This window comes from Taurulus bubalis (genome assembly GCF_910589615.1).
Source record: "Taurulus bubalis genome assembly, chromosome: 9".
Classification (NCBI taxonomy): domain Eukaryota; kingdom Metazoa; phylum Chordata; class Actinopteri; order Perciformes; family Cottidae; genus Taurulus; species Taurulus bubalis.
In genome coordinates, this window is record NC_136597.1 from 16,152,530 (window position 1) to 16,171,476 (window position 18,947).

Below are 18,947 nucleotides of genomic sequence, written 5' to 3' on the forward strand. Positions count from 1 at the left end.
TCATTTTTTTTATTCTATAAAGAGGCGTTGTTGCCTCATGTCAAAATAAGGTTCCCGAATCAATCTGGAATATTTTTAATAGTAGTATTGAGACTTGAGAATTTTTCCTTGGGACAAATTTATCTAGGCACATTGGTTGATTTTTGAAGGTTTTAAAAGAATTACTATTGGACACTCATTATAATGAAGTTGTTCTTTTCTGTCCGTGTAAAGTTTCCCAGCTGCTGGATTACTGCGAGTTGTCAAACCGCTTTCCAAGAGATCAGTGGGACTCAGCGCTGCAGTTTTTTCTCAAGAAGCAGGAAGAGTGATGGAGCTGTACACTGTCCTCCAAATGGATAAGCACAGTATGAACACTTCAAAAGAAACATGAAATATGGAGTTATTTTGGATTTTTTTTTTTTTAATCTTCTTTCATTTTAAGTCTGCACACGAGCAAATGTGTTCTTCAGACATTGTCAATTGTAAAGATTGTGAAGCCTTATCATATGTTGGTGCATCTGTTTGGATTTCTTTGAAATCAGATTGATGTTTATGATTATTTGCACAAAATGTCTTGTTTGTCCATTGCAGTTAGAACACATGCACAACTATTCCATTTAATATATAAGCCATTTGTTTATCTTGTGTCCCTTTTGTAGATAGAAAAATATCCATTTCAAAGTAGTGACCATCTAAACCTAAAGCATTTACTTATACTGTAATTTATAATTTGCCAAGTGTTTCATAAATACTGTTTGTGTTAATTTATTGTATTTGTCTCATTTTTTAATGTGAATGTTATTTCTAGTCTACATGATGTCAGTTACAAGTTACATGACCTGCCTTGATTGTCAGCTAAGAATTATATTGTTCACATCTTTTTCTTTTCTTTGTCTCTGTTAGGAGGCAGACTTACACATTTAATTTATTGAATTATTTACATTCATCATGTAAAATAAAAATACTGATGGCTATTGTTGTCATTCAATTTTATTCTGTGTAAACTGTACAACGTTAAATTGATATCATGAGTAAGATATAGTAAACATTAACACTTGGTGGTGACTCTTGTATTTCTGTCAGTTACACCCTCATGAACTTGAATAATGAAGATGTCCTAATTTAGTCTATGGACAAAAGCAATTTGTAGAAACAAATTTGATTATTGAATCTCAAAGAAACGTGAATATAACGTAGCCCCTCAAAGTCGATAAATGGACACCCTGAAGAAATACAAATCTTTCATGTGTAAGAGGAAGCCATCTTCTTTTGTACCTGGCCTGCACTTATTTGTTGGAAGTTTATTGATTGGCATATCTATATTGAAATAGTTTTTTTTTTTTTATTCCTCCCTACATCGTCAATGCGACCCCTAGATCTGCAGATGACGATCAACCAGCATGTTCAGGCAATATTTAGAAACAATTAAGCTCAAGAGATTTGTTGGGAATGAAAATAAAACTCATATTCACAAAACTTCCCTTTGCATTTTCCACAGTGTGAAACTGCTTGATCGTCCAGTTTTAGACTGCAGGCAGTGTTCATGTTGAACGTTTAAATGTGTTGAGTCTAAACACATAACTATTAAAATTCAGATAATCTGTGTACTTATTTGTGATTAAAAGCCATGTCTTTCTAATTAACACTTTCCTCATATTACTGCTACAGTTGTACTCCCAGTTTAAAGTTGTTACTATCAGCATGGCCTAAACACTTAGCAGGATTTTGAATTTAAATGAGACTGCACTTCCTTCACTGATAAAAGGCGATCCTCCCCAACAAATTGTTGAGGTGTAGTGTGTCAGACCCGGCTTGACCTGCATGCTCTCTTGTCCAGCGGCTATTTGCCGTTCAGGATTCCTACAGGAATGAAAATAAACTCAAGACACGCCAGGATGCGTCCGCAGGCTGGGAGTCCCCTCAGCGCTGCGCGGCTACGCGTTTTGTTTTGGGTCCATTCAGTGTATCCTTTGCAGGTGATGCCAGATGCAGATAAGCGGCCGCCGCTGCCTGTCCTCTGTCTAGACTTGTAACCGTGGGCCTCAGGTTGGTATGGCACTGTGACATTTGTCTAAATAAGACCCGTTTTATCACTATGAAGGCAACCAGATATTATGCCAAAACGGCTATAAATATAGGTTCTGGCCATTAGGAGGCTTTGGTTTTTCAAAAGAAGAAGAGCGAACATCACGTGAGGACCCGAACTAAACCGACCTCAGCCCATCGTGTCTGATTCAGTGACCTATGACACATGGGCCAAATGCTTAATAATATCTCGTCAGCCATCAGTCACTGATCCACTTGGCCCAGAAATTGAGCAGGCCTAAATATAAGCAGGGCCTGTGGCTGCTACCTCAGGGTTTTGTGAAGACTTACAGACAGAGAACGGCACCCAGAAATGTGGGCAACTCATTGCCCAAATGTGTATCGTTAACCATTTATTATATGAGCTTCAGGCCGTCTTATAGCCTGAAAAGTTAAAATGTACTCTAAACAGGGGAGCTTCATCACTTCAAACAGTGTCAAGTATTATGAGCAGCAATTGCTTGTCAATTCACCTTCAAACTTTGTATTTTGTTGCCGGCTATATTTATATAAAAAAGATCTTATGGTTTACAGAACAAATTGAATTTTGCATGCAATAATCAGTTAAAAGTATGGTTTTATTGATAAGATCGGCTATGTCTGTCGTCGTAATAAATAATAATAACTTATTTTCTGGAGAAAACGCGAACAATGCGTATCTCATCTGTTTCATTAATTTACAAGAGTCGATATTGAAACAAATCATGCACATCTACACAGCTTGGTTCCTGATAAACATATTGTAATCTTCAGACGTCCAATGCAGGACAAAGTGTTTGAATCCCGTTACATATTCACCACGTTATGGCCAGTTCAAGCATTGGCATCGTGGTAGAAGGTCCCATATACGCCCATAATGTCCATCAACAGCTGTGAGTCCCACCGAAGAATCCTTGAGCAAGACGGAGAGCTAAAATGCCTAAATCTAAAGGACAAGTCAGACCTCCATTCCTCCACCTGAATGTATCCTCGAGCATAATCCATTCCGGTCCATTCATTCGTTTTTCTTTGATTGGATGTCACTGAGGTCTCTGCGCGTCCCCTGCAGAGAGCGCGGGGGCGCGCTCGGCGGCTCCAGCTGACATGGAGGCCTCTTCACGTGTCGACTGGACTCGGCACCATGCTGTTCGGTGTGTCCGGTAACTGAGACGAGAGGGAGGTCACATCACTGCCCGAGGAGTTGCCCAGGGAGCCCGACTCGGAGAAAGACACCTGCCGAAGGAAACAGAAGGAGTCAGATCAACCACAAATGGTTTTAAGAGGGTTTAAGTTAAAACGTATCCTACTTCTCACGTGCCCTGATAGATGTCAACATGAGAACGTGCTGATGACCAGGGCCAGGGATGTATTTATGTTCTTTTTCAAAGTATTAGGCCTATCTATTTAAAATATATACAAATCACCTTATCAGTCTTGTGAATCTCACGAGATCACGTCAGCAAGTGACCCACAAGGAGCACAAGGTTGATAAACAGTTTGGCGCAAGTTTGCACTTGAATATTTTGGAAATCGAAGACGTCAACATTAATAGAGTAAAGAATTCTTTATAATTCTAAGAGGTTTTTTTCAACTAAACTAAATAAAGGCCATCATCATAATGCCATGTGGTGGATGTTTGAATTAACAAATCATTGCCTTTCTTTTCTCTCTCTCTACGAATGTGAGCCTATAAGTCCCGTTGTATTATTTTGAATGGCATATAATTCATTTTAAATATAATTTACTGAATGTCCTCCTACCAGCTGTTGGAAAGCAGGCTGGTCCAGGTCGCTCTGCAGGGCGAAGTCGCTGAGGGTTTTCCAGGGAGGCTGGTAGGTTTGCACCTCCACAGGATTCCCCTGCATGGAGTTGTCGTGCCGGATGGGACTACCTGCCACCAGAGGTGTGCCTGTCAGGCCCTGCAGGTTCTACAAGAGCAACGAAACAGTTAGTTCGACCCAAATATTGGCCATGCAGTGACTCTATTCTGCTGTTCAGCAACAGCAATAATAAACATATAAACATTTTAAAACAACAAACATAAAACCTGCATACATGTTATTTTATTGTATGATCATTATAACCTTACAACATGTCTGATAGAATGCATAATTAAGTTTATATGAGCCTGTAAAATGGTTTAAATATAATTTACTCTGCGACACATTATTATTTTTCATTAAGAAAATATTTCAGTGACAATTATTTTCTGATTTAGGAAAATATACCACCCGTATATTTAAAATGATTTGGAACATTTTAAATTGGAAAAATAACTTACTGTTTTGTAAGAGTTGTATGACAAATCATTTTATTTTCAGTTTTTTTTTATTCACAATAATCAGTCTAAAAGATGTTTACGTTATCTGCAATGGTTTTCTCTCCAGCAGTATTGTCATTTCATTATTTATTTCATTATCTTATCGAGCTAATGTGTGGCAATAACATGCACATGAACATTAGTTGCCTGATCATTCACACAGACCTGTGTTACGTTTTTGTTTTTAATTTTGAACCAAAAGAAGATCATTTAATCAAGTTTTACGGGGCAGTAGTGAGTGACAATAAGCTGCACATTAGACAATATGCCTACTAAGCAGGTGTGAAATGAGAAACGAGTCTTATATAATAATGCATAATTTGTTCAGCTATACCATGAAAATATAAAAAACCTAATGTTACTCACGGTTTTTTCGCTGTGGTGCTGTGATTGAAGCTGCTTCATCAGGATGGTCCTCTTCTTGTCTTTGCAGCGCTTGTTCTGAAACCAGACGCGGATCACCCTGGGGCTCAGGCTGGTCATCTCCACCAGCTGCTCCTTCATCAGGGCGTCCGGTCGCGGGTTGGCGTTGTAGCAGGTCCGCAGGGTGTGGAGCTGCTTCTCGTTCAGCACCGTCCGGATCCGAGTGGTCTTCTCGGACTGCTTGTGGCCGTGGTTCCGGTGGTGAGGAGGATGTCGGACAGAAACAGGCTCTGGAAAAAGGAACATTTAAGTTAGAAACTTAAAATATATATATAGATTTTTTTATATATATATATCTGAGAAGCTATAGTAAACTTAAATTAAGAAATTAAAGTAACAAATACATGGATTTATATTTAGGCCTTTCGCCGTTTATGAAATTTAAAACGTGAAATAGTGCACCAATTTAAAAAAATAAAATTATAAATTATATTTTATCTTTTTTGTAATTGTAGCATTTTTGTCAACTGCCTCGAAAATAGCATTATATAAGCATAGAATTTAAAGACAGAATGAACATAATAATAATACTGCTAATAATAATAATAATAATAATATAATGATATGATAATAATAATTATCAGGTTGTAGCATAGACGATGTTATGCCAATGCAGATCCTTTTCTGGTGTTCTGTGTTAGTTTTAGAGTTCATAATAAATCAGTTTGTAGGCTACCTGAGATGAGCTGTCTGGTGTGGATGTTCCCCGGGCTGAGCGGGCTGCCTGCAGAGGCCCGCTCCGCTAGCAAGCCGTGGTCCGCCCGACACAGCAGCTCGTCGTCCCGCAGAGAGAACTCGTCCCCCGGCAGGAGGTGACGGCTGCAAACCGAGCACCGAAAACACTCCATGTGATACACATTGTCCCGAGCTCTCATCACCAGGTCGCTGCTGCAGAAGCCCATGTTACACTTTGCACATTTGATGCCAAATAACCTGAAAAGGAGCATGGAGACTACATTGTTCTCATGCAGTAGCCCTAAAATGTTGCAGGCTAAACGAATCTCAGTTGATCTCAAAAAGTTGCGAGCTGATATAATGATCAAGGAAAAATAACTAAAATAGGAATGCCTGCAACACAAATCTTATTCAGGTTTGTAGTTCACGATGCGCACTTTTGCCCACTTTCATATACACCCTGCTCATTTGCCATTGAAATGGACATTATCATTATGAGAATATCATTTATCTCATCTCAGGTGCCCCCTTTATATCCTATATATAACACTTTCTTTTCAACAACACAACACATGGTCTCTGAAATGTAGGAGAGGACTAAAAAGCAAAGAAAACTGTTGCACTCTACCTTGAATAATCTCTTTTACAGTAAGTCTTTCCGTCTCGGACGAAGCAAGTGCAGGTCTCGTCCAGGTACTGGCTGCACTCTGCACACTTGAGGCAGGCTGCATGCCATTCCAGGTCCGGGGAGACTCTCAGGATGTACTGGTCGTGTATCTGACTTCCACAGCCCACACACATTGCGATTCCCGACTTCTCTGTGTGAGGAGTGGAATGCATTAATGCAACACTGTGCGCGCTCTTTTAATCCCCATGACATCTCCGTTAAACCCCCTTCACCCCTCCACCTTAAGGAGAGAACATCTTTGCGCGTATCACAACAAACATCAGAGTTCTTCCAAGAATATTACAGACTTATTATAATGAGGCCACGGGAGCTAAAAATATCACCAAGCATATACGACACGGGTCACTTCAAACGCACGAGCACCACAAATTCATAAGGATATTAATCCATGTATATAGATATACATATATATATATATATATATATATATATATTTGTGTATTTTGCGTGAGGACAGGTCAGCTGATCATACCTACATTGCAGTTTACGATATTATTCTGCAAATGTCGAAATAATCGAGCAATTATATCAAATGTAAGAGACTGCACGCCGGATACGTCTTAAAAGGAAATACAAAATTCACAACAAAACCCTGGAATGACAACAACAAAAAAGGAGTAGAGAGAGACATAACTTACTTTTGGAATGATCCCCCATATCATCCAGTAAAGAAGTATTGAGCAGGATATCCACCATACAGGAGAAATAGCCCAGTGCAAGCCGATAGATGGAGGAGAGGAGCGGCAGAGGAGACCGTCCCGTCCCTGGCTGGATGATAAACTTGTATTCCTCCACCGAGAGGTGGAGAGAAAACAAAGATCCTCGACCAGTGACGTCTGCAAACCTGGACCTCTGTTGGTCCGGGGAGAGGGTGCCATGCAAATCTCCTCCTGGACCCCTGCTCTTTTTTTCTTCTTTTGACTCTTTGGACTGGCTGTTAGATTTTTTTTTTTCTTCATCTATTGTCCCACAGCGCTGCCATCTCCATTTCCTTAAGTGAAAGCAATTTCCCTGTTAACTACAGTGCAATTAGGTATTGTGAGTGTGAGACATGCTGTTGTTATTATTTATTTTGGTAAATCGTTACCTTATTATTTACATATTGTTTATTGCAAACTTATCCGTGTCAATATTCTTGTTTTGGGGATATTGTGTGTTGTTGTTTTTTAAACGATTATATATTGTTTGGATTCCCACAAAATGTGGAGTTGAAAATGTAAATGTCTTATATTACTGTTCATGATTTTATTATTATAATAACTATAATAATGATAATTATTATCATTATTTCTTTATCATTATTATGATTACAGTCTGATGGTTTATTCTAAAATGAATTAATTAAATTATGTTATTTAATAGTAACTTTGTTATTATGATGTTCTAATGCTGTTTAAGATGATAGTCTGAAGCTACTGTAGAGAGCCCTCTACTGGATAAAATACCACATAGAGATCTTGGATCCTCAGAGCGGTCAATACACTTGTGAGTCGAAGGTTCGTTTATTTGTGATTGATTGTTGGTGGCCAAAAGCCATGAGAGAGAGAGAGAGAGAGAGAGAGAGAGAGAGAGAGAGAGAGAGAGAGAGAGAGAGAGAGAGAGAGAGAGAGTAGCACAGCTCAGTTAAAACACACACGTGTTGTATTAAAGCAGTTGAATAAAATACGATTTCACTGATCATAAAAAAAAGTACATATTATTTTGTCATGTCTTCTTGCAAAATAGTCTAGTATTTGTATTTTAAATATTTCATTTCATTATTTGATTACAAATATTGTCGCTTATTGCTTTTTTTAAATGCATTTGCAACTAAATGTAGAGTTCTAGTATTTAACATTATTTATAATATATAATATTTTGTTTGGCCTGTACTTGTTACCGGATTGATTAGTTGCATTAACAGTTACACTATTAAAATAGAAACTGGAAAATAGACTTTGGTTTGAAGTGTCTTCCTACTTTATTTTGTCTCCGAGGGAGAAATTGAACAAACATCGACCTTTCAGGACCTAGTTGTGACTTATACAAATCAATTCATCGCGAATGTTTCCACGTGTTTAACTTGTTACAATACAGCATCAACATAAAGTCTATTATGGAATAGCGGTCGCAATTGTTTGCTTTACTCTGAGTGACCGGAAGTTCGCGTTTTCGATGTCGCGAGAGCTCAAAACTGACGTCAGATTACCTTTGACACATATTTGTACCTGCCACTGAGGAGCGAGCAGCTAGAAGGGTCCAAGATGAACAGAGTATTCACCAAAACAAGTCTGAGACAGTTGGTAAGGACACTTATAGCTTAGTCACGTATATAGGTGTTGCATTAATGTGTTCTCGCACGAGCGCAGTACAAAAACTAGCTTACTAGTTTGTTTGTTTTTGCTACTAACGCTAGCTTGTTTGCTAAGTTAGACGCTGTGCACGTCGTGTGCTCGTGGTGTCACTTTTCAATGTATGTGCGACGGCGTTTGTAAACAACTTTATATGACTTACACATTGTGCCGTTGAGAGAATATGGCAACGTTTAACATCACAGTCTTTGTGTTTGAGCTAGTGCTAACTAGTGTTAGCATAGCTAGCTTAGCATTTATGTAACCGATGTTATACAGCAGTTACGAAACTGTGAATCTGTAGTATAGTGTTCTCTGAAGCATTGAATAACATGTGAGACGTGTGGCAGTAAAGGCTGTAATAGCTCGCTAAGTAACCGAGCGTGTGGAATTTCATGCTTTTGTTTTGTATTTGATTGACTGGATTTGAATGACCTTCATCGACTGTTAGTGTTCAGTCATGTCCAGGTGCAGCTGGTATTATCCTGCTTCACTTTGACATAACCTGATGCAGCAGGTTCAAAGGTTGTACTGATGCCCTGTAACCATTAGTGATTGCACTAACCTTGCTGGGTGATATTGCAATTCAATCAAATGAAAACACAACACACATATTTCAGTGGTAAAGAGTGATATACCTTGCCCAGCTCTGGTCCTCTCCATATTGATTTATACTATAAGGCATTGTCTATAAACTGTCTGACAGGCGGTTGAAAATGAAGCACTGCCAGATCGTTGGTTTTATTGATTAATAAGTGTATTTAATATTGAGATGTTGACATTTCTTCCAACAGACTGGTGTCCTTCAAAGGTTTCAAAGCACCTTGGTGGTTGTAGAGCACAACAATGAAAAATTAACCCCCATTACACTCAATGCCATCACTGCTGCCAGTAAGCTGGGGGGTGAGGTGACTTGTCTGGTCGCTGGAACAAACTGTGCACAGGTAGGCAAAGCTTTCTTAATGGATCTGCACAAAGGCTGTTATTTTGGCATCCCTATACTGTAAATACAAACACAGTATTGTGAAAAATGTATACATTGCATTTTTAATGTACATGGAGAAGTAAGTCTAAATAGAAGGTCACCAGGAAACCAGACATTTTTTCTGTCTTTTCAGGTTGTAGAGCAAATAAGTAAAGTCCCAGGTGTGAAGAAGGTTCTGGTTGCTCAACATGATTCTTACAAAGGTTCCCTGCCAGGTAAGTAACATTAAGGAAACTTGACGCCTGTTGTAAGTTAACTTTCACTCACAGAGCAAATATATACTAAGCATGTCTGTTTTTTTGCAACAAACTGATTCATATTTGCACAGCTGGTTGCTCTAGTGTTCAAGGGCATCATGGCAGAAGTAACAGAGGGAGGGGTCTTTTTTCATTTTATTCATACTTTTATGTTCAAGTTGTCCAGAACTGGCTCGGCAGCAATAATTTGTATCTGATTTTGATACTCATTTTCTTTTTTGTTTTCTTTTCTCAGAGGAGTTGACTCCACTTATCCTGGAAACTCAAAAGAAATTAAATTTCACCCATATCTGTGCTGGTGCATCTGCCTTTGGAAAGGTAAGTAATGGAGAGTGATTCCTTTACAATTATCCTGCTTATTAGCTGTGTATTATTAACATGATGCCAGTAATCTTAACGTCACGATTATTGTCAACCCTCTATATATTTCGCTACACCCCCAGTTATAGTATAGTATGCCATTAAAAGTCATGATTTAGTGTGATATAAAAAGTCATAGTAAAGTATGACTTAAAAAAATATCCTAGTATAGTCCACCATATTTTTTCATAAAATATAAAATAGTATGTCTTAAAAAGGCACATTGTAGTACACATATCATATACAAAGTCATTATACTGTAAGTCTTTAAAAGTCATAATATAGTATGACACAAAAAGTCACATTATTGTATGCCATATAAAGTTATAGTATATCATAAAGTACTTATTCATACATTAATATGCAAACATGCACAGTCCAGTATGTCATAACAAGTAATTATAAATTAATGAAAATGGCGTAGGTATGCTATATAAGTTTTAGTATAGGAAATCATGGAAATGTATGCAAATCAATTTATTCTCTCAATGGCCTAGTTGAGATGCGCTTCTTTTCTACCAAAAAAATTAAATATATATACTGTATATTATCCACAAAACGTTGTCTGTCTATCAGTCTATGAACTGCAGTCGCTCTTTCTCCTCTTGATTCTTCATCAAGGTTCATCAATGCACATTTCCCTGCTTAATCATCATGTCTTTCTCCAGAACCTGCTTCCCAGAGTGGCTGCCAAGTTGGATGTAGCTCCAGTTTCAGACATTATCGAGATCAAGTCTCCAGACACTTTTGTCAGAACAATTTATGCTGGTAAGTCCTTTTTTTAATCATGGTAAAGAAGTACACATTGTTTACTTCAGAATAATTGTCAAATCATGTTATCTGGATTAAGAACGGCATTGATTGATATGATGCAGATTAGCACTGCTCATTTTTTGCAACAGGATTTTTCTCTGTCAAGTTTGGATTTATTATTTCTCTGTGCTTTTCAAATATGGCATGTTAATAATATTTGTATTATGTAGGAAATGCTCTCAGCACTGTGAAATGTAATGAGGTGGTCAAGATCTTCACGGTCAGAGGGACATCCTTTGAGGCGGCTCCAACAGAGGGAGGAAGTGCTTCATCAGAAGATGGTACAGTAGCTTTACAGATTATTCCAGAGGGCTCAGAGACGGGATAAAAAATATACAATATACCACAAAGAAACAACTACAAATGTTATTTGTTCATCATTTTAATACAATGATCCTCGTCATCTGTGATCCCCTCATTTATTGGCTGTAGTTGCTACTACTTCTCCCGCTGGAGTTTCTGAGTGGCTGGACCAGAATCTGACAAAGAGTGACCGCCCAGATCTGACCAGCGCTAAAGTTGTGGTGTCAGGAGGTGAGACCTCTTTTTGGATTTCTGAATTACAATATAGGACAAGGTCACCATTTGTTTGCTGTTCTACTTTTTGTGTTTGGAGTTTATTGTGAATTCATTCATTCTTTCACAAAGTAGACTAATGGTGTTTTATTTTCCTAGGAAGAGGCTTGAAGAGTGGAGAAAACTTCAAACTGCTTTATGATCTTGCTGACAAGATGAATGCGGCAGGTAAAATATGATTTAATTTTGTTATTTATAATCTTACTTTTTGACTTTTTTTTTAACTTATGAAGAGTTTACATTTGTATAATATTCGTTTTCCAGTTGGTGCTTCCAGAGCAGCAGTGGATGCTGGGTATGTCCCCAATGACATGCAGGTTGGACAGACGGGCAAGATTGTAGCACCGGTAAGTTATTCATTTTTCGGAAGTGAAGTAAGTAATGAAACATTTTTCAGAAAGCAAAATTTGAACAGTTGGCTTTAAAAACAAGAAACACTTGAACTCAGATCAGAGTGGACTAATCTGACAATTCCCTGTTTACCGTTACACAGCATGGTTGCAATCCAGTATGCTCAGGGTGGCTGCTCTACCCTTTTTAAAAAGGTTAACTTCCCATTATGTGATTCAGCCGGGTTACTCCAGCTGTAATTATCCACACATTAGGCCCTGCAAAATGTACTTGATGGCACATTTAGGGCCCTAAATGATTTAGCTGATCCATTAAAGCAGAGTGCAGTGGGTGTCTGGTCATGGCATCAGGCCTGGCTAGATTGTCCAAATTGGATTTTCTAAATGTTATGACAAGCTTGTTGAATTTGGCTAAATTGATTAAGTATGATATTAATCTAGTTTAGTTTCTCTCTCTCTCTCTCTCCCCCCTCCAAAAAAAAACATTATTTGTGTTGGGGGGCGGGTGATTCTTTGTTTCACCTGCAACATTAAATGGACACTAAAATATTCATATGGCAGAGATGGTTTTCCCAGCTGGTGTGTGGAGATATGTGTACAACTGATCCTTCGCACAGTTGCCCCAGCAGCCTCTGATAGATTACACACCATGGTCATCATACCATCAGTCAGCTCGTAGTCCTGAAGTATACCTTTTCCAAAGGCCTGAGATTACACTTCATGTCTACAATCAAGTAACACTTGTATGGTTGTATTCTGTTCGTGTCAACAGGAGTTGTACATAGCTGTTGGTATCTCTGGAGCTATTCAACACCTGGCTGGAATGAAAGATAGCAAGGTAAAGTCACTGCAGACACATGAATAGACCTCCCCTTTCTGACCCTTTTCTTTGCCCCCTAATGTAATAACATTTTCCACTTTTAATTTAGATTTTTAGGAAAACTGATATAAGGTAGCCTTAACTCTTTCGACTTTGGTTCCAGAAATTTGGCAGAATTTGTATGTGATGAGTGAAGAACCAGCAAACATAACGCTGGTTGCTATACCATTTGATATGTTTGGAGGATTCTGTATTGTTTAACACTTAATCGTTTAGTTAAGAACTGAATGTCAGGCTCATCATGTCTTTGACATTTAGCATTTAAGCATAATATTTTTGTTCTGTTTGAATGATCATAGCTGTTTTGCTTTTGGTTCAGCATAAGGCACAGGTAGTTAACAGTTTGTTAATTTGTCTTGCGTTTTTTCTATTTAGACTATTGTTGCTATCAACAAGGACCCAGAGGCTCCGATTTTCCAGGTGGCTGACTACGGCTTGGTCGCTGATCTTTTTAAGGTAAGTGTTTGGGAATGGATGGTATCTTACATTAGGAAACAACCAAGCAGGGGGTGAAAAAACACCACTTGGTCACCTTCTACTGGTCCAGAGTGACAGTCAGAGTATAACATTTGCTTTCTCACTGATAAATTTTGCACGATGCCTTATTCCACCTAATGGAAATGTGCAACTGTTGAATTATTAAGTTCTTGAATTAATCAGAGGAGAGTTGTGGCTGAGCTTGCCATGAAGAGAGAAACGCATTAGGACATCAAAAGATATAAAAGGTGATTAATGGTCACTTGAAAAGTGGCTTTGGTTTTGCATTGAGCTTCTACTTGCCAGGCTTTTTACACGCTTAGTTGCTTTCTTGTACCTAGCTGGTACTTGAGGAGAGTGAGCCAGGAGTGTTGGCACAACTAACACTGGAGTCAGTGCTCCTTGTGAAAGGCTAGTAGCTTATATATTCATGTGTGTCCTGTTGGTCATGTTTTATTTAGCCTCTCATGAGCAGCCCAGGTGTCCTGACTAACTCTGTAGAAGTGATTAGTAATAATAGCTAGTGGCAGTAGAGTTGTGACCTACGGGGTGAGATCATCTTACATGTGATCACTCCTCAGATAGCTGATTAAAATGGATGGGCTTTCTACTTTACCCCAGAATGGACAATTGATACCTCGGACAAACTCAGGCAGTGACTGATGATTCAGTTCTGAAGTTGCAAGGAAAGCAATTTGAATAATTTTGTACTCCTATTTTCCACAAAAGGCTTTTTGAATGTGTCTTCTTCAAAGCTACACGACTGGCATTATCAGTGTGTTTAATTTATGGGCAAGAGGCCTCTCCTCTTTTTTGCTCTGCATTTGTCAACCTTGCAAACACTGTGATAAATGTGTGCTGCCTGCTGCGGTTTTGATAAATCTCCGATGAAAGTCGGTGTGCTCGTTTCTACCCTGAGCACTAGCATGCATGATGGTTTGATAAACTAATAACTCTTATTTTATGGAATATGCCGAGTATAAAAAATGACAGGCACTGGAGAAAATACGCTGCAGTAAATGCACCTAAAAAGAAAATATTCTCAGAGTTTGGTCCTGCTATAAAAGTCAATGTAAAATGTGTTTTTTACTATTTTATTTTTAAGTCTCTGCACTGTATTCTCTTCAGGCTGTTCCTGAGATGACTAAAGCACTGGACAAGTGAGGAGAAACAAAGTCGTCCCACAATTGGAACCTGCTGTAAGAAGAATATAGCGAGCAACCACAGGCTCACATAGCCACTGCCTTAACAAATCCTGGAAGCTGTATGTGTTTGCATGCAGGAAAAAAATCATCAACATCCCCCTGACTGGGCACGGAAGATCTTCTCAATATAAAAATAAATGCCATTTTAAAAAAAAACACATTACATGTAGTATTCAATATTGGTGTACATTTGTACGTACTCTAAATTTGTATTTAATTTTCTAGTTCAGCAAAGGGTATCTCTGGGAAGGCCTGACTTGTCTCCGACCTAGTTGCGTGTAAGATTTAGCTCTTTAATGCTAACTCGGAGGATGTGTACTCACTGAGATGCTCTTGGACTATAATGTATTAAATTGAAACTAATAACTACTTCATTTTTGCCATGTTTTCTCTTTATTGGATTCATTTAGCAACGTCCTCTTTCCACGATCAAGATAGAAAATGTCTGTCAACGGTACAACAAACAGGGTAGATTTCGATCAGAGGCAAATCTTAAAGGTTCATGCTATATTTTTCTTTTTGACATTTTAGTGTAGCGTCACTTCAAGTCCCTCACTATATTTGGCTGTAATAAACCCATTCTGACATATTTACAGAGCTAAACAGAAACATTGAAAATCCTAAAAAGGTAATATTTTAGACCCGAATGATGCATCATGTACAGGGAGCTTTCAATTAGTTTGGTATGTGTGGGACATACTTTTGTTTGCAAAATGTCAGTAAACACTGACTCAGCTGAGTTTGGTTGGATTCCAGTCATGGCACCTGGATAAAAACACTGAGTCATCCATCAGTCAAAAGTCTGCCACACTCTTTCTACTGATATAATTAAGATAAAAATGTTAACATTGCTAATATAGAAAGACAAAGATTAGAAATAAGTTGTGTCCAATGTACCCTGCAGCGGTCTCATCAAAGAGGACTGTTCTTTGTGAGTTTTTAGAGACTAAACTGACTATTAAAATAGCAGATACACCTGCACATGATATATCCATGCCTTGTAGCTAATGAAACGTTTGATTCACAGTTTGTGGCCCTCATGATCTCACCGACTGCAACTCCTACAAAGTGTATCGAAGGAACTAAGCCATCCCCTCCCAGCCACTGGTTTCACTTCCTAGAAATCAAGCCACAACTTAATATATAAAAAGGCAGATTTTTTTTTTTCTTCTGCGCAAAACCAGTTTTCTGAAAAGTTTAGGGCTCGAGCGCTGTTGCTGGTTTCTTTTGGTAGAATTTTTCATAAAACTCAAAGTGTTTTCATGAGTGTCAATTCCTGATAAGTGGTGCCTGATAACAAATTTGCCTTCTCCAGTCTTCATGCCCTCTGTTTTTGTGCTGCTCTGGCAAGTTCATCCCCTCAGCCCCAACGGTACAAAGAGGATGACGGACACCGTTTATGTGCCAGTGACTCCCAACAACACCAGAGTTTAGTAGAGCGTTCATTTTTGCAGTTGATCTGAAGAGCGAGTCCTGTGAAGTCCACATGTTGGGCACAGTCTTATGCCTCGGACAGGCGGTTGACCGGGATGTCTACTGGCTCCATCATCCTGTACTTCTCCTCTAGAAGAGGCTCTTTGCCCTGCAGATGGATGAGAGGCTTGGAGTGCAGCCCAACTCTGCTCTCCTGATTCCTCTTGTTGTAGATGTTCACCCTGTGCTCCAGCTCAGGGCTGGTTTTGGTGGAACCCGCTGGGCTGGGTGGTTTAAGGTTGACGGGGTCGAGGCCCTTCTGGGTGAGACAGGTATTCTCAGAAAGAGAGGAGAGCAGCTCCTGCATCACAGCGCTGGGACTGCCGCGCGGCTGAGTGCCCAGGGCCAGGGGGCTGCTGTACGGTGGCGGGTAGCAGCGTTGGTCGCTGTAATCTGTGGAGGTGGAGGCCTCGCGCACCGTAGAGCTGCAATCCGTGGTGGAGCCCAGCGTGTGGCTGCTGATGCTGTGCTGCCGGATGCTGAAGCTGCTGCGGGACGCTGTGGTGGTGGAGGCTTCGCTGACGGAGCTGCCGGTGCGCTGCAAGCGACTGGACGACATGGCGTCTGCACTAACCAAAGAGGGGGGAAGCTGGCTGGCGTTGTTGGGCAGGTGCACATCGATGGCTGCTGTGGTAATGACTCGTGCAGGGTCTGGGATGCCCATATCTACAAGAACAGAACATAATGCACAGGGCTTTGAAAAATTGTGGTGCGAGATGGCCTGTGGAAAAGAGTGAAGCAGGATTGTGTTGATGCTCACCGCTGCTTGCCTCACTGTAGTACTGGCTGATGTAGTTGTTCATGTCATCCTGACCGTGGTGATCTGAAGAGGATTCAAAATTGGACACTTGATGTTATTTGTTTCGGAATGAGACTGAATCTAGAGTTCATTTCAAAGTTAATCATAGGTAGTGTTCATAGGTAGTTCAATGAGTAGCTTTTTTGATTATTTAGAAACTATTCAGGTTGGTTATAGTTAGAAAATTGAAAAGGGCAACATTACTATAAGTCCTTTAATTTACTATGTGTAATACTAAGTGTTTATAACACACTATACTTTAGTTGTAAGCAGATGTGTTAATAAACAGCTATATTTCCTCCTGTGGGCCCCCATATGTGCAGGTTGACGTGTAAACGGATAATATATAATAATAAAATATACAATATAAAACATGTCTTAATATCAGAAGTTATAATTGCTGACACATACTTACTAAACATAAAAGTGTTCTGACTAAATCCGCTTACAACTACATTCATTATGTTTTATGAACTATTTATTACTTGTAATATATATACACTGCTTACAATTGCTAAATAGGGGGACTAAAAGCAAAATATTATTTAGAAAGCTCATGGTCACAAATATTGGAATAAGGCTAATTATTTTCATTTTAGTTAATCATTTGAATAAAATTGCTTGTTTCATCCAACCAACATTCTAATGAATGATGCATGAATGAGAAACACGTAGTGTGGGTGTGGTCCCCAGATCCTAAATCAGTCCATGTGTTTCCTTTAAGTGCTATTGAAGGTCCCACTGGACTGTTTAATGGATTACATTCAATTGTGTTTGGGTTTCACATAATGCCACATTGTTTAGCCTTAACAGTGACGGGGACCATCTCCAGGTGATCAATACCACATGAGTGCATGTGTATGAAGAACAGCCCCAGTTAAAAGGATGTCTGACTAGAAACACCGTGGCTCAGGTCTATGACAGGTCACACTTTGAATTATGATTTGATAAAGCGAAAGCCTCACTGTTTTGAGCCCTGGCATCACCTGCACTGACAGCGCTTTGCTGCTTGAAGTCCTGTAAGTTACGACCTGTCAGTGTACGAACAGTTTATAGTCCATCTAGGTGTGGCACAAGAATTTAATGTAGTGAGACGAAAGCTTTTGACAAAACGACACAGACTATTAATACTCTGTCCTACAGCCCAGGATGGAGCTTCAGAGCTTCAGAGGTGTCTGGTTCTTGCAGGGATATGTTGTGCGAATTTAGTTTTCTTTCAATAACCATAAGGTCTACTGAAACAAGACTACCATGTTACATTCCTTTGGAATATTATTAGTATTGTGTTTTTTCTGACTGATAAGTGTTGCTGTTTAAGACGAGGAAGGATTTATTTTTTTAATCTGCCAAAAATGCCTTAATGACATGGTCTGTAATGAGTGCCTTGAAAATATAGACTATAATGAGTCATTTGAATAAATGGACTCTGAGTATTTTATTATTGGGAAATACATCATAAATGTACATTAGGGGTGTTGCAATGTACCGGTAATGTAATATACAATACTATGACCTTTTGTATTTATAACATACTATACTATGATCTTTTCATATTACTTCCTATGCCATGATGTGTTATAACGTTTTCATGATATACTATTTTATTACTTTTTTATAACATAGTATTCTATGACCCTTGTGACAAATTATACTATTAATTTTTCTCATGACAATATACTATGATTTATTTTATGACATACTATATACTATGACTTTTTTGAGTTATTATTCAATGAATTTTTATATCATTCTTTTTATGACACACTACACTGACTTGTTTACGACATGCTCACATTTTTTATGACATTTATACTATGACTTTTTTAGGACGTACGATGCGTCCTTTTCCATGGCTTTTTATTACACACTAGAACTGTTTTATGACATTGTATGGCACACTATCCTGACTTGTTTGTGACCTACTTTACTATGATTTATAATGACTTACTATACAATGTTCATGACACCCTATAGTCTGACCTTTTATTCCATATTTTGCTACAACGTTTAATACTTATTAAACTATGATGTTTAAATACATACTATACTATGACCTTTTGATTGCATACCATACAATGACTAGGGCTGTTGTGATATACCAGTATTTAGTTATACAAATACATATATATTGTTCACTTTTTTCTTTCTTTTTTATTCAACCTTCCAGCATGAGCCAACTTCTTTACTATTTTAGCCCTCCTTTTATCTTGAAAGGCTCTTGAAACTGAGGAGTGTGTCATGACGTACCCTAGAAGGCACAGCTTGGCTCCTCCCTCATGGTGCATGAGAG

General features: G+C 38.8%; 4 protein-coding genes across 4 annotated transcripts in view; 2 read left to right on the top strand and 2 right to left on the bottom strand.

Annotated features, from left to right (window-relative positions):
* scaper (S-phase cyclin A-associated protein in the ER) overlaps positions 1-956 on the top strand; it is a 46,133-nt gene extending 45,177 nt beyond the window's left edge. Inside the window, exon 27 of the mRNA XM_079223468.1 lies at positions 214-956. Within this exon, the coding sequence (XP_079079594.1) occupies positions 214-311 (98 nt within the window). The 3' untranslated portion in view covers positions 312-956. The remainder of the gene's footprint in view (positions 1-213) is intronic.
* A 1,519-nt stretch (positions 957-2,475) lies between these two features.
* On the bottom strand, positions 2,476-7,030 carry isl2a (ISL LIM homeobox 2a; the record flags this gene model as incomplete). Its single annotated transcript, XM_079223999.1, is given in 7 exon segments — positions 2,476-3,279; positions 3,807-3,974; positions 4,733-5,019; positions 5,466-5,722; positions 6,093-6,282; positions 6,791-6,859; positions 6,862-7,030. Coding segments are annotated over 7 exon segments (1,257 nt in total). The 3' UTR covers positions 2,476-3,162.
* Positions 7,031-8,360: 1,330 nt separating this feature from the next.
* On the top strand, positions 8,361-14,754 carry etfa (electron transfer flavoprotein subunit alpha). Its single transcript, XM_079224032.1, has 12 exons — positions 8,361-8,434; positions 9,277-9,426; positions 9,601-9,682; positions 9,960-10,042; positions 10,753-10,852; positions 11,068-11,178; positions 11,330-11,431; positions 11,573-11,641; positions 11,738-11,820; positions 12,596-12,661; positions 13,079-13,159; positions 14,309-14,754. Exons 1-12 carry the CDS (start codon positions 8,396-8,398, stop codon positions 14,342-14,344), a joined length of 1,002 nt encoding a protein of 333 aa, XP_079080158.1. The 5' UTR covers positions 8,361-8,395; the 3' UTR covers positions 14,345-14,754.
* A 1,132-nt stretch (positions 14,755-15,886) lies between these two features.
* Positions 15,887-18,947, bottom strand: part of tmem266 (transmembrane protein 266) — a gene marked incomplete at both ends in the record, with an annotated part of 17,925 nt that continues 14,864 nt past the window's right edge. Inside the window, 2 exons of the mRNA XM_079223333.1 lie at positions 15,887-16,524; positions 16,619-16,681. Coding sequence (XP_079079459.1) covers positions 15,887-16,524; positions 16,619-16,681 — 701 coding nt within the window. The remainder of the gene's footprint in view (positions 16,525-16,618; positions 16,682-18,947) is intronic.

What these genes read in the sequence shown, in the direction of transcription:
- etfa (XM_079224032.1), top strand. Translation starts at nt 8,396, where the DNA reads ATGAACAGAGTATTCACCAAAACAAGTCTGAGACAGTTG. An exon ending in CTGGAACAAACTGTGCACAG is followed by an intron (nt 9,427 to 9,600) that starts GTAGGCAAAGCT and finishes CTGTCTTTTCAG; the next exon opens with GTTGTAGAGCAAATAAGTAA. An exon ending in AAGTGCTTCATCAGAAGATG is followed by an intron (nt 11,179 to 11,329) that starts GTACAGTAGCTT and finishes TATTGGCTGTAG; the next exon opens with TTGCTACTACTTCTCCCGCT.